The 14,145-nt window shown below is 40.2% G+C and overlaps 1 protein-coding gene across 1 annotated transcript in view; it reads left to right on the top strand.

The window, feature by feature from the left end:
- Positions 1–14,145, top strand: part of AOX1 (aldehyde oxidase 1) — an 88,770-nt gene that overhangs the window by 14,319 nt on the left and 60,306 nt on the right. Inside the window, exons 5-13 of the mRNA XM_011949957.1 lie at positions 1,298–1,424; positions 3,939–4,000; positions 4,909–4,998; positions 5,655–5,735; positions 6,336–6,480; positions 7,167–7,259; positions 10,601–10,752; positions 10,948–11,041; positions 12,996–13,105. Of these exons, the coding sequence (XP_011805347.1) occupies positions 1,298–1,424; positions 3,939–4,000; positions 4,909–4,998; positions 5,655–5,735; positions 6,336–6,480; positions 7,167–7,259; positions 10,601–10,752; positions 10,948–11,041; positions 12,996–13,105 (954 nt within the window). The remainder of the gene's footprint in view (positions 1–1,297; positions 1,425–3,938; positions 4,001–4,908; positions 4,999–5,654; positions 5,736–6,335; positions 6,481–7,166; positions 7,260–10,600; positions 10,753–10,947; positions 11,042–12,995; positions 13,106–14,145) is intronic.

Here is a 14,145-nt window from a genome sequence, read left to right as displayed (position 1 = left end):
GTTTTTTGGCTTTTCTCCTAAAGAAGCACCTTGTTAGAGTTTTAGCCTTAAGTAATAAAGCATCTTCAGACACCTGACTCTTTATTATATATATATTCCATAAGAATGCCATTTCTAGGCTGGGCGCAGTGGCTCATACCTATAATCCCAGCACTTTGGGAGGCTGAGGTGGGTGGATCACAAGGTCAAGAGATCGAGACCATCCTGGCCAACATGGTGAAACCTTGTCTCTACTAAAACTACAAAAATTAGCTGGGCGTGGTGGTGTGTACCTGTAGTCCCAGCTACTCAGGAGGCTGAAACAGGAGAATCACTTCAACCCGGGAGCTGGAGGTTGCAGTGAGCCAAGGTCGTGCCACTGCACTCTAGCATGGCAACAGAGTGAGACTCCATCGCAAAAAAAAAAAGAAAAGAAAAGAAAAAAACACAAACAAAAAAGCCATTTTTACTTGTTTTTATCGAAGTTAATGAAGATCAAATGTGAGGAAAGATAGAAGAAGGAAAAGATAGGAGCAACATAGAAAATGACCCAAGTTCAAATTCTCTAGATTTGAAGGAATCTTGGATTCTATTTATTTGAAAGATCATTATCTAGAGGGAGAGAATTTTGCCTGGATCATGATGAAATATCATTAACTAGAGGAGGAGAATTCTGCCTGGATGCCCATGTGAGACCTGGTCATACACAGGCATACAATACCCTTTCATTTCCTTATTGACGTGGAACTCCCATTGTTACAATGTTACCAGAAGACAGCTTCCAAAATCGACTTGAACCTTAGAAGTTAGACTCCAAAGCAAAAATGCTACAGGGAGGGAAAGGTAATAAAAGCATTTTATTTTATTTTTCATTTTTTTTCACTTCTCAACTTGAGTGTAATTTGGTTTATTTCTCTGAAGGATTTCCTTTATCTCAGTAATTCACAACCACAACTGCACATTGAAACTAACCATCTGAGAATCTTTAAAAGATGTATGCCTGTGCCCCATTCCCAGAGACTCTGTCAGTTGGTTTGTGGTGCTGTGTGGGGCTTGAAATCTTAATACTCTCCTGGTGATTCTCAAAAGTGGCAACCACTGCTTTAAGTGAAGCTCAAAAGCAGATGAGGCCCAACCTCACAACAACCCAGCCCTCGGGAGGGAGGCGCCTGGGATGAGACGGGCTCTCGGGGCACTCTACTGCAATCTTAACACGCAGACAAATCACCTGGGGATCTTGCTAGAATGCAGGCTCCAATTCACTAGGCCTGGGATAGGGCCCAAGATTCTGCATTTCTAACCCTTCCTGTGCTTCCAGGAGAGGATCGCCAAGTGTCACGGCACCCAGTGTGGCTTCTGCACACCCGGGATGGTGATGTCCATCTACACGCTGCTCCGGAACCACCCGGAGCCCACTCTGGATCAGTTAACTGATGCCCTTGGTGGTAGGTTATATGAGCATGCTTTTATTTTTTAATATTTATTTATTTATTTACTTAGAGACAGAATCTCACTCTGTTGCCCAGGCTGGAGTGCAGTGGCACGATCTTGGCTCCACTGCAACCTCTGCCTCCCAGATTCAAGCGATTCTTGTGCCTCAGCCTCCCTGCAGGCTTTTATTTTTTCACGATGATGATAATGATAACAACAGCTAATATTGGATACCTTTCATGTGCCACACACTGCATTAAATACTATTTGAAGATTATCTCATTTGATCCTCACAAAAAATTTATAAGACAGATACTATTGTTATCTCCATTTCATAAATAGAGAAACTGAGGTTTGGGGAGAGTGATTTGTGCAAAGTTACATCCCCAATAAGTGGAAGAGCTGGTTTGTTCAAATCAGGATTCAAACCAGACCCACACATTGCATTTGGCTGATGTATTTCTGAAGTCTCTTTTGTTTTTATAACCGTTAAAAAGCCAGTTATTCATCAGCCCTTGGGAATAGTCCTGTTATCTCTACGTGCTGCTCGGTCACCACTCTCCCTACTGGGTGAGTGGGTGCTTTCAGGACCATATTCAGCATCAGAGGGCTGGTGATGGATACAGCATAAAGTCAGAGACAGAGATCTTGATACTTACTGCAAAGAACTGTCTCTATCCACCCTAGAGCGTTTTTGTCAAGTTCAGGAGCTCAGGGTGCATGTGGCGGAGGGATATCCTCATCAACAAGATTCTAAACAAGTTTTTTAAGTGATGCCCTCTCAAGTCCTATTTCTGGTGAAGTTCTCCATGGCTGCATTTGTCTTTGTCTCAGGCCTCCTGAAGACCTCCTTTCTCTGCTAGAGAAAATGAGCCTAAAGCTCATATGTACACTTACTCTGCAAAAATTTTCCGGTGAAAACCAAAACAAATGGACGTAGAAAGGAGAGACATTGCTCATAAGCTGTCTTCTGCCTGATTTCCTGTAGATCTTATCATGAATTTGATTTCATGGCTGTTTATGATGTAAAAAAGTGATAAGGGGTTCTCAGATTTCAGGGTTCTTAGATCACACATGAGAATTTGTGGGTAATGAAGATTCCTGGGACCCACCCCTCGAGAGTTTGACTCAGTAATATTGTTTTTTAAATAAGACTTCAGATTTAGGGGTGGAGGAGGAACACCGGACCACACTGTGAGAGAAACGCTGGCCTAATGATTTATTATAAATACATGATGTGCCCAACTGCTTTCACAGTTCAATAACTACCTTTGCTGCTGTATAATAACTTTGATCTTTCTATCGGCTGAAGCTTAGAGTGCTTTTTTTTTTCTTTTGTCACAGTAAGTGTTAAAAATCAGGAGTTTTTTCCTTAGAAAAAGAAGTATAGCTTGCCATTTGCAGCAACATGAATGAACCTGGAGGACATTCTGCTGAGTGAAATAAGCCAGGCACAGAAGAACAAATACTACATGATCCCACTTATATGAGGAATCTAAAGTAGTCAAACTCATAGAAGCAGAGAATAGAATGGTGGTTACCAGGGCCTGGGGAACAGGAAAACAAAGATGTATTAGTCAAAGGTAAAACGTTTCAGTTATGCAAAATGAGTAAGTCCTAGAGATACTGCACAGCATAATGCTTATAGTTAACACTGCATTGTATACTCAAACATTTGCTAAAAGTTCAGATGTTATAGTAATCACAAAATAAATGAATAAATAAATGGTGGGAGGGAACTTAGAGGTGATAGATATGTTTATAACATTGACTGTGGTGATGGTTTCATAGGTGTAAGACTTATCTCCAAATTTACCAAGTTGTACTGCTTTTTGTATGTCAATAACAGCTCAATAAAATGGATTTTACTTTAAAAAAAAAATTAGGCTGGCCGAGCACCGTGGCTCATGCCTGTAATTCTAACATTTTGGGAGGCCGAGGTGGGTGGATCACCTGAGGTCAGGAATTTTGAGACCAGCCTGGCCAACATGGTGAAACCCCATCTCTACTATCAATACAAAAATTAGCCTGACCTGGTGGCGCACACCTGTAGTCCCAGCTACTCAGGAGGCTGAGGCAGGAGAATTGCTTGAACCCAAGAGGTGGAAGCTGCAGCCAGCTGAGACTGCACCACTGCACCTGCAGCCTGGGTGACAGAATGAAACCCTGTCTCAAAAAAATAAATAAATAAATAAATTATTTTTAAAATAAGGCTTAGCTCTTGAATGTGACTGTAGAGCAAGTTTTTGGCTTGAAATTACTGTGCTGTTTGAGCACCTGTCACAAGCAGAAGACATAACAACTTTACAGGAGAAAGTACAAATACCTGAACTTTTAAAATCTGCCTCAAGATTCTTAACGAAATATCCCAAGTTGCTGTTGAAAAAATCTGACTTTGTAGATTAGGTGGCCTAAAATGGCAAACAGAGCTTTCCTCTGTGATAAGGTCCTTATTTCCATCACACTCCTGGTAGACTGTGCCTCTATCTGGGTCACTTGGCTAACAGAGCTGTGTTTTTCTCCTTCAGGTAACCTGTGCCGTTGCACTGGATACAGGCCCATAATTGATGCATGCAAGACTTTCTGTGAAGTAAGTGGAAAGGACCACGTGTTTGAGTGTGCTTTCCCCAGTGAAACGAAATGGTAGGAGTTGTCAGTGATTAGAGGGGCAGCATCATGCTAATACGTGGTTATTTCTTATCTCCAGGTTTCTAGCTGCTATTTGTTATTTGATCTTGAGCAGGGCACTTACCCTCATTCATTGAGCTTGCCTTGGTGGTCACATAATGAACACCTGAGCATTTTGACACACTGGCTGTGTGTCATTGCTTCCAGAAGGTCTTTCCTGACCTCTTTGCCTGGGTCAGGTACCCTGGCCTGGTGTTCCTATAGCCCTCTGCGAATATACGATGGGTATACGCATGTCCCGTCACAGCCTTGGTCACAATGTTGTGCAACTGATCATTTGCTATCCCATCTCTTCACCAGACTGTGGGCTGCTTCACAGTAGAGGCTGTATGTCTCCAGGTCCAGTCACCACACAGTCACTGAGTAGCTACTCAATATTTGTTGAATGAATAAATGAACAAACAAAGTTGCAATGAAGGATATAAGATTGCCCTTTGGAAGCTAAACAATGAATTCGGTATATCATAGATAAGAACAGTGATGATAATAACAATACCTATTAATATTATTAATATTTAAAATACTAATATTAACTAATCATTGTTAATATTTATGATTTAATGCTATGTGCCACACTTAGTTATAAGATCTTTATGTCTTTTAACTTATTAATCACTGCTATTCAAAATTTCCTATAAGCTGGGGTTTTTCATTAAAGTCGGTTTGAATATGTTTAAGTACAAATGGCTCTCTCTCATGGCATCTAATGATATTGATTCGGTATTACGTTTCAACTGGTAGTCACCTGCTTTATTTACTACTTAGTAGAATCAACAATAAATTCCTAGTGATTTGTTTTTTGTCCACTAGACTTCGGGCTGCTGTCAAAGTAAAGAAAATGGAGTTTGCTGTTTGGATCAAGGAATCAATGGATTGCCAGAATTCGAGGAAGGAAGTAAGGTCAGTGAAATGTAAAGCTTTTATAAGGCTTTCTCAGAACATGAACAGGAGCCAACATACTCTTAGGAAGAATAAATGGCTACCCAAGTTGACTAATTTGTGGTATGTCAACATTTGCCCTCTCCCATTCTCACTCCATCACTATAAAAAAAATTATATCATAGCAACTTTGTCCTCATTCCAGATATTATTCCCATTTAAATACAGTTATCTACAGAAGGGAAAACCTGTTGGTTCCTTAGTGTCTCTTAGCTTTTAAAAGCATTTTTTCAAGTTATTTTTCAAGGGTCAGAAGTAAAGTGGAGATGTCATGAAAATGAAAGAACAAGTAGAGCAAGCAGATTCAGGAGAGGTTCAGGGAGCCGTTCTTGTTCCAGCTGTCTGCTGCTGCTGTCTCCTCTTCTACTGTCCCCAGACTCCAAAGACAACATGCAGGGAGTTGAGGCCTCCAGAGGCCCGTTGGCATCAGCACTGAGTTACTGATGACCAGGTTTGTGTTAGAGCTCTTGGTCTGGAGCTCAGAGATTGTGGCTGACTAGTGGACTTTTTTGTTGGTTTGCTGTATCTGACCATGTGTCTATATCTTTTGACCTTATTCCACAAAGGATTTTAAACTTGCTCGATAACGGTAATTTCTGATACGTTCTCTTTTTAAGACAAGTCCAAAACTCTTCGCAGAAGAGGAGTTTCTGCCATTGGATCCAACCCAGGAACTGATATTTCCTCCTGAGCTAATGGTAGGTAAAGCAATGTTGAGCTCATCCTAGAAGAATTCATGGTGAAATATCAGGAAGGATATTTGTTTATGGGTTCTCTCAAAAGCTGATTAGCAAATAAGTAAGGCCTCTCTGTCATCCTTATCTCAAGGTCTAAAGAATATGGACTGAGGAAGAGGAGGAGGAATGGGGCTGGGGTCACCATGGGGGACAGCTGAGTTGACTGTAAGGAGCAGCAGATAGCATCTATGAAATCGTGAAATCGCAGTGTGTGTAGGTGTAGACGTGTTTCCTACTTTCACTTTTGCTGAAGTTTATTCCTCCATAGAATGATTTAACAAGATTCAGCATGTTACTATATTTGCAAACATTAAAATGATGTTCTTTGAGGCATAAGAGCACCAAAGGGAGACAGACCAAGCAGTTCCTGGGAGTAAAGAACCATTGTACTTTTATTCTGAATTCTAATTCCTTGTAAAGCTCTACTTTTAGGTCACTTTGTGCTTTATTTTTTAGAAGATATGTATTTTCTCCTTCTGTTTCTACAATGCTAATGGTTGAGTGGAAACAGGTGGAGATGGCACCATTGGGTACCTTGAATCCGTGTTGCTTTTTCAATAGATAATGGCTGAGAAACAACCACAAAGGACCAGGGTGTTTGGCAGTGAGAGAATGATGTGGTTTTCCCCCGTGACCCTGAAGGAACTGCTGGAATTAAAATTCAAGTATCCCCAGGCCCCTGTCGTCATGGGAAACACCTCTGTGGGTATGTAGAACCCCAGGGATTTCTTATAGGGAAATTGAGGAAAAGAACTTGAGATGGGGCCAGAATGGGCCAGGGAAACTCCATATACATGTGTTCTCAGGAAAAGCAGTCTGAAATAGCATTTTTAATCATTTGGGCTAGACTTCCTGAGCATTGCTCAAGAGACTTTCTAACTATTATTAAGTAGATTCATCTTGCCTCTTATTGGAGCAGTATGAAGAGTTGCACCCAAGGGGCTTGCTCCATAGCAAACCAGCAGCAGCAGCTCCAGTGACAGCTGTCCTGTCTTTCCATTTGGGGACTACTCTGGGCCTCGAATTTGAAATTGCTCGTTTCCTCTCTCACAGTGTCTCAATAGGTATAATATGTTTTACTTAAACAACTGCTACAGGGTCTTCCTGTTGCATCCAGTGTATGTTTAGCTTGAGGAGCAGCCCCTAGAATCTTCCCAGAAATAATTTTGAGTATGCAATATGGCCCAAGTTTCAAGGTTGACAATTCCAGAGTCTTCCAAGTTTGATGAAAATCTATCCAGCCATTCTCTCTCTATGTGATTTGGTAATAAACAGATGAATTTAAAAATACGTAATTTTTATATAAAGATATTAGTTTAATAATAATTTCAAATTTAAAAGGCAGTTAATTCCTTTATTCTAGTCTTATTATGATTTTTTTTTATCCTTTAGGGCCTGAAGTGAAATTTAAAGGCGTCTTTCACCCAGTTATAATTTCTCCTGATAGAATTGAAGAACTGAGTGTTGTAAACCATACAAATAGTGGTGAGTTCTTAAGTCCCTGTTTTCTTAGTTAAGATGTATTAATCAATTTATTTACCTTGCCCAGCAAACAGAAAAAGAATGATTCCTAATTATAATACACATAGAGATTCTCTTCTTATAAGAATGATATATTTGTTGGCCACATAGATGTCTTCTTTTCAGGAATGTCTGTTCGTATCCTTTGCCCACTTTTTGATGGGGTTGTTTGTTTTTTCCTTATGAATTTATTTAAGTTCCTTGCAGATTCTGGATATCAGTCCTTTGTCAATGGGTAGATTGCAAAATTTTTCTCGCATTCTGTAGGTTGCCTGTTCACTCTGATCCTAGTCTCTTTTGCTATGCATAAACTTTTTAGTTTAATTAGATCCCATTTGTCAATTTTGGCTTTTGTTGCAATTGCTTTTAGTGTTTTAGTCATGAATTCTTTGCCCATGCCTACGTCCTGAATGGTATTGCCTAGGTTTTCTTTTAGGGTATTTATGGTTTTGGGTTTTACATTTAAATCGTTAATCATCTTGAGTTGATTTTTGTATAAGGTGTAAGGAAGGGGTCCAGTTTCAGTTTTCTGCATATGGCTAGCCAGTTTTCCCAGCACCATTTATTAAATAGGGAATTCTTTCCCCAGTGCTTGTTTTTGAAGGGTTTGTAAAAGATCAGATGGTTGTAGATGTGTGGTTTTATTTCTAAGGTCTCTGTTCTGTTCCATTGGTCTATATATTTGTTTTGGTACCAGTACCATGCTGTTTTGGTTACTGTAGTCTTGTAGCACAGTTTGAAGTCAGGTCATGTGATGCATCCAGCTTTGTTCTTTTTGCTTAGGATTGTCTTGGCTATACAGGCTCTTTTTGGTTCCATATGAAATTTAAAGTAGTTTTTCCCTAATCTGTGAAGAAAGTCAGTGGTAGCTTGGGGGGATAGCATTGAATCTATAAATTACTTTGGGCAGTATTCATGGTATTGATTCTTCCTATCCATGAGCATGGAAGTTTTCTCCATTTGTTTGTGTCCTCTCTGATTTCTTTAAGCAGTGGTTGATAGTTCTTCCTGAAGAGGTCCTTCACATCCCTTGTAAGTTGTATTTCCAGGTATTTTATTCTCTTTGTAGCAATTGTGAATGGGAGTTCATTCGTGATTTGGCTCTCCGCTTGTCTATTGTTGGTGTATAGGAATGCTTGTGATTTTTGCGCGTTGATTTTGTATCCTGAGACTTTGCTGAATTTGCATATCAGCTTAAGGAGTTTTTGGGCTGAGACGATGGGGTTTTCTAAATATATAATCATGTCATCTGCAAACAGAGACAATTTGACTCCATCTCTTCCTATTTGAATATCTTTATTTTTTTCTGTTGCCTGATTGCACTGACCGTAACTTCCAATACTGTGTTGAATAGGAGTGGTGAGAGAGGGCATCCTTATCTTGTGCCAGTTTTCAAAGGGAATCCTTCCAGCTTTTGCCCATTCAGTATGATATTGGCTATAGGTTTGTCACAAATAGCTCTTATTATTTTGAGATACGGTCCATCAATACCTAGTTTATTGAAAGTTTTTAACATGAGGAGATGTTGAATTTTATCAAAGGCCTTTTCTGCGTCTATTGAGATAATCATGTGATTTTCATCACTGGTTCTGTTTATGTGAGGGATTACATTTATCAATTTGCATATATTGAACCAGCTTTGCATCCCTGGGATGAAGGCAACATGATCGAGGTGCATAAGTTTTTTGATGTGCTGCTCATCATCATTGATCATTAGAGAAATGCAAATCAAAACCACAGTGAGATACCATCTCATGCCAGTCAGAATGGTGATTATTAAAAAGTCAGGAAACAATAAATGCTGGCAAGGCTATGGAGAAATAGTAATGTTTTTACACTGTTGGTGGGGGTATAATTTGTTCAACCATTGTGGAAAACAGTGTGGCAATTCCTCAAGGATCTAGAATCAGAAATAACATTTGACCCAGCAATCCCATTACTGAGTATATACCCAAGGGATTATAAATCGTTCCACTATAAAGACACATGCACACTTATGTTTATTGCAGCACTATTTACAATAGCAAAGTCTTGGAACCAACCCAAATGCACATCAATGATAGAGTGGATAAAGAAAATGTGGCAGATATACACCATGGAATACTATGCAGGCATAAAAAAGAATGAGATCATGTCCTTTGCAGGGACATGGATGAAGCTGGAAGCCATCATTCTCAGCAAACCAACACAGGAACAGAAAACCAAATACCACATGTTCTTACTTATAAGTGGAAGTTGAACAATGAGAACACATGGACACAGGGAGGGGAACAACACATAACACATACCGGGGCCTGTTAGTGGGTGGGGGGCAAGGGAAGGGAGAGCATTAGAACAAATACCTAATGCATGCAAGGCTTAAAACCTAGATGACAGGTTGATAGGTGCAGCAAACCACTATAGCACATGTATACCTATGTAACAAACCTGCACATTCTGCACATGTATCCCAGAACTTAAAATAAAATAAAAAGAAAATGGGGACAGAAAGCATTTAAAAAAAAAAAAAAAAGATAATGTTCTGGAGGAAGACTCAGAGAAGAATTCTCTAAAGTTAATCTAAATACTAGTTGTCTGAATGGTTCAATTTTTACCAAAAAGCTTCTGTCTGCAATATCAGAGAAATACAAAAACTATTCAGTGAAGGATACAGTGCTAAGTGCTGGACAGAAGATAAAACTGGATATAACACAGTCTTTGTTCTTTAAAACCACAGTAGCAAGTTTATGTATTAAACAGCTTACAGACTGGTTTTTCTATTCCTGTGGAGGAAATTGATTTAATGGCAATGATGAGAAACAATAGAAATGTGGATTTGGAGTATAGCCTCTGAAATCTAACTCTTGACAATGGCATATATTAGCTGTCAGATCTTAGGCAAGTTACTTAACTCTCAGTTTCTTCTTCTGTGAAATGGGGCTATTAATATCTCATAGGTATGTTCAGATTTAAGGAGATTATCTAAAGCATTCAATATAATACTTGATAGAGTGAGTGTTCAAAGAATTCAGCCTTCGTTACCTCCATCACCACCACTTACATCACTAGCACCACCTCTATCACTACCCCCACCTTCATCGCCATCACCACACCACCCCCTTACTGCTATCCCTACCACCACCGCCTCATCACCACCTCCATTACCACCATTACCTTCAACACCATCACTACCCATCACCACCATCACCAATAAGCAGGGCAGCATGTATCCAGTGTAAAGATTCTATGTCTGTAGCTTTGGTCTAATGGACATGTTCAGGTCAGCAGTGATCACACTGTGTTATTTACAAATGACTTCATTTCAGGACTCACCCTTGGTGCTGGTCTCAGCCTAGCCCAGGTGAAGGACATTTTGGCTGATGTAGTCCAGAAGCTTCCAGAGGAGAAGACACAGACGTACCATGCTCTCCTGAAGCATTTGGGAACTCTGGCTGGGTCGCAGATCAGGAACATGGCTGTATGTATCTGATGACAGTAAACTCTAGTAGGCATCCCTTGGGGACTCTCCCTGATGAATCATGACATTTTCATTCTTTTGGAACAGACAAAAAAAAAAAAAATAGTTCTCCAAAGCTGTACTTAATCCTTATTTTAGCACTTGCGTTTTTATGATTATATAACTGAAATGAAAATAACTCATTATTTTAAAAAGTCTTTAGGGGGACACATCATTAGCAGGCATCCAGATTCAGATCTGAATCCCATCCTGGCTGTGGGTAACTGTACCCTCAACTTGCTATCAAAAGGTAAGTGATAGCCCCGACTTGGAGATTATTAAGCTGTTTCTCTACCCCTTTTTCTCTCTGGGGAGGCAGGAAGTCCAGTCTTGAAAATGACTTTTCCCTATAATATCAATAATTTTCTCTGCTTTTCTGGATACTGGAAATATTGTGAGTCTTGTCTTAATAGCACCGGCTTTCTTCCCTTGTGTCTTTCTGGGGTTTTTTTCTCACACTGGTCACCCTACACTGGACGTGTCTGTGTTGGTTAATGTCCGGATGTAATCTGACTATTGCTGAGAACTACATGCTATTGAGAACTGTTGGGTCCCTCTGTTGAAGGCATTCTCCAGGTGGCACAGGAGTGTTGTGGCACCCACATTGTGCTTTGAGCTCATACTTAATTTATCATTGACGGAAACATACAGGTCTTTTTCAGGTGAACAATGATTGGGCCTCATTCCATATTTATTTACTTGATTTTTGTTCTTTAAACTAAGTCCACAACATCTAATTTATTGCTTCTTCCAACTTGCTTGAAAATTATTAGGAAGTTCTAATTGGTCCTCTATAAATTTGTGGGGTTTTTGTTTCATTAAAAAATATGGACTGGTTTTCTATCATCTGCATTGTTCAATACTTACTCTTCATATCATTTAAACCACAAAGCTATCTTTTTTTTTTTTTTTGAAATGGAGTCTCGCTGTGCCACCCAGTCTGGAGTGCAGTGGCACAATCTTGGCTCACTGCAACCTCCACCTCCTGGGTTCAAGCAATTCTCCTGCCTCAGCCCCCTGAGTAGCTGGGACTGCAGGCACGCGCCACCATGCCCAGCTAATTTTTGTGTTTTTAATAGAGACATGGTTTCACTATGTTGGCTAGGCTGGTCTTGAACTCCTGACCTCAGGTGATCCACCCACCTCTGCCTCCCAAAGTGTTGGGATTACAGGCATGAGCCACTGTGCTTGGTCGCAAAACTATCTTAAAGAGGAAGATTTACATTCAGGGTTTTCAATTTAAGTAACATCCCCTTAAAAAGTCATACTATGAGAAACAGCTTTTGGGATGTGAATATAGACATCAAAAGCTTCTTAGCTTTCATTATTTTGTTATAGTTTTAAACTCTTCCTAATGTATTGATTAAAGAACTAAAATTCTTCAGGTGTTGGAATGAGATATAAAAAAGTAAGGTAACACCTCACTAGTATACTAATTTATTAAAGATAATTTCTTATTCATGACTGTACCTAGTGGGGTTCCTGGTTATAAACAATAAATATTTGTCGACTGACTTGATCAGAATATCAAAAGGGATCATGAATATTTACTCACTACTTGTAAAGCTTTAAGTGAATTGTGTTGTCAGGAAGAGGACTGCTAAGGTTCTATTCTACCTGAAACTCTGGGCTACTCTGTGAGATCTTTTAATCTATTTTTTAAATTTATTTTTTATTTAAAAACTTTTCTTTAGACAGAGTCTCACTTTGTCATCCAGGCTGGAGTACGGTGGCATGACCTCAGCTCACTGCAACCTCTCCCTCCCAGGTTCAAGTGATTTTCCTCCCTCAGCTTCCTGAATAGCTGGGACTACAGGGGTGCACAACCACGCCCAGCTAATTTGTTTGTATTTTTAATAGAGAAGGGGTTTCACCATGTTGGCCAGGCTGGTCTCAAACTCCTGACCTCAAATGATCCACGTGCCTCGGCCTCCCAAAATGCTAGGATTACAGGTGTGAACCACCATGCCCAGTCAATGTTTTTATCGATGAGAAAGCAAGGAAAACAAAAAGAGACGGGACCTAGACTAGAAGAAGCATTACAAGATGCATTATAGGGTAAAAGACCTGCTAAGCATAGGAAGAGCACATGTTTCCCTGAACAACCAGTTTCCTCAGGTATTTGGTGGAATTACTTCCCAAGTTTTGGAAGTTTATTTAATAGACCAAACAGATTCCAGGGAAAGTGTCATTTCTTTCCACAGAAGGAAAACGACAGATTCCTTTAAACGAGCAGTTCCTCAGCAAGTGCCCTAATGCAGATCTTAAGCCTCAAGAAATCTTGGTCTCAGTGAACATCCCCTACTCAAGGAAGGTGAGAACATCCCACCGTCAATTTCCCGGTTCCACCTGTAATGCTATGGTTTGTTTATTCCAGCATATGGTGGAATAAGAAAAAGGGTTAAGTGTTTATGGGGGAGATAAAGGCTCAACTTCAGGAAGTAGTATGAGGTCATTATTTTAACACTTGTGAATTGCTGCGTTTTCATTGTATTACGCATGCCCCTATCATTCCTCGAATTAGGAGATTTTTTTTTTTTTTAAATCAAGTCTTGCTCTGTTGCTCAGGCTAGAGTGCAGTGGCAAGATCTTGGCTCACTGCAACCTCTGCCTCCCAGGTTCAAGTGATTCTCCTGCATCAGCCTCCTGAGTAGCTGGGATTACAGGTGCACACCACCATGCCCAGCTAATTTTTGTATTTTTAGTAGAGATGGGGTTTCGCCATGTTGGCCAGTCTGGTCTCGAACTGACCTCAGGTGATCCATCCGTCTCAGCCTCCCAAAATGCTGGGATTACAGGAGTGAGCCACCACTCCCAGCCTCATCACTGCCTTTCTCGCTCTTTCTCCCCTTACGCCAAGCTCTAAAGTAACTTTCTAACAGGTTTTTTCCCTAAATATGACGTGAAGATATACCTCTACCTATATCTTGGGGTTTGAAAAAAGCCTAAAAATACATTTGCAATAGAACTTAGTGGAAAAAACATGAGTCTTTGCATGAGATAGAATCAGGTTTGAATCCTGGTTTCAAGACCTGAACTAATTACTGAATCCTTCTGTGCCTTGGATTCCTCATCTATAAAATGGGAATAATCAAGCCTGCCTCAGAGGTTGTATTAGTCTGCTAGGGCTACCATAACAAAGAACTACACACTGGGTGGCCTCAACAGCAGAGATTGATTTTTTGGAGATCCTGGGGGCTACACATCTGATATCAATGTGACACTCAACACACACATACTGTCCAGCGCATAGGCGACGCTCAACACACACAGACTGCCTGGTGCGTAGGTGACACTCAACACACACAGACTGCCTGGTGCGTAGGTGACACTCAACACACACAGACTGCCTGG

This window comes from Colobus angolensis, unplaced genomic scaffold (assembly GCF_000951035.1).
Source record: "Colobus angolensis palliatus isolate OR3802 unplaced genomic scaffold, Cang.pa_1.0 Scaffold30, whole genome shotgun sequence".
NCBI classification, from domain to species: domain Eukaryota; kingdom Metazoa; phylum Chordata; class Mammalia; order Primates; family Cercopithecidae; genus Colobus; species Colobus angolensis.
Note: the sequence above shows the minus strand (reverse complement) of the source record. Positions and strands in the feature narration are given on the sequence as shown.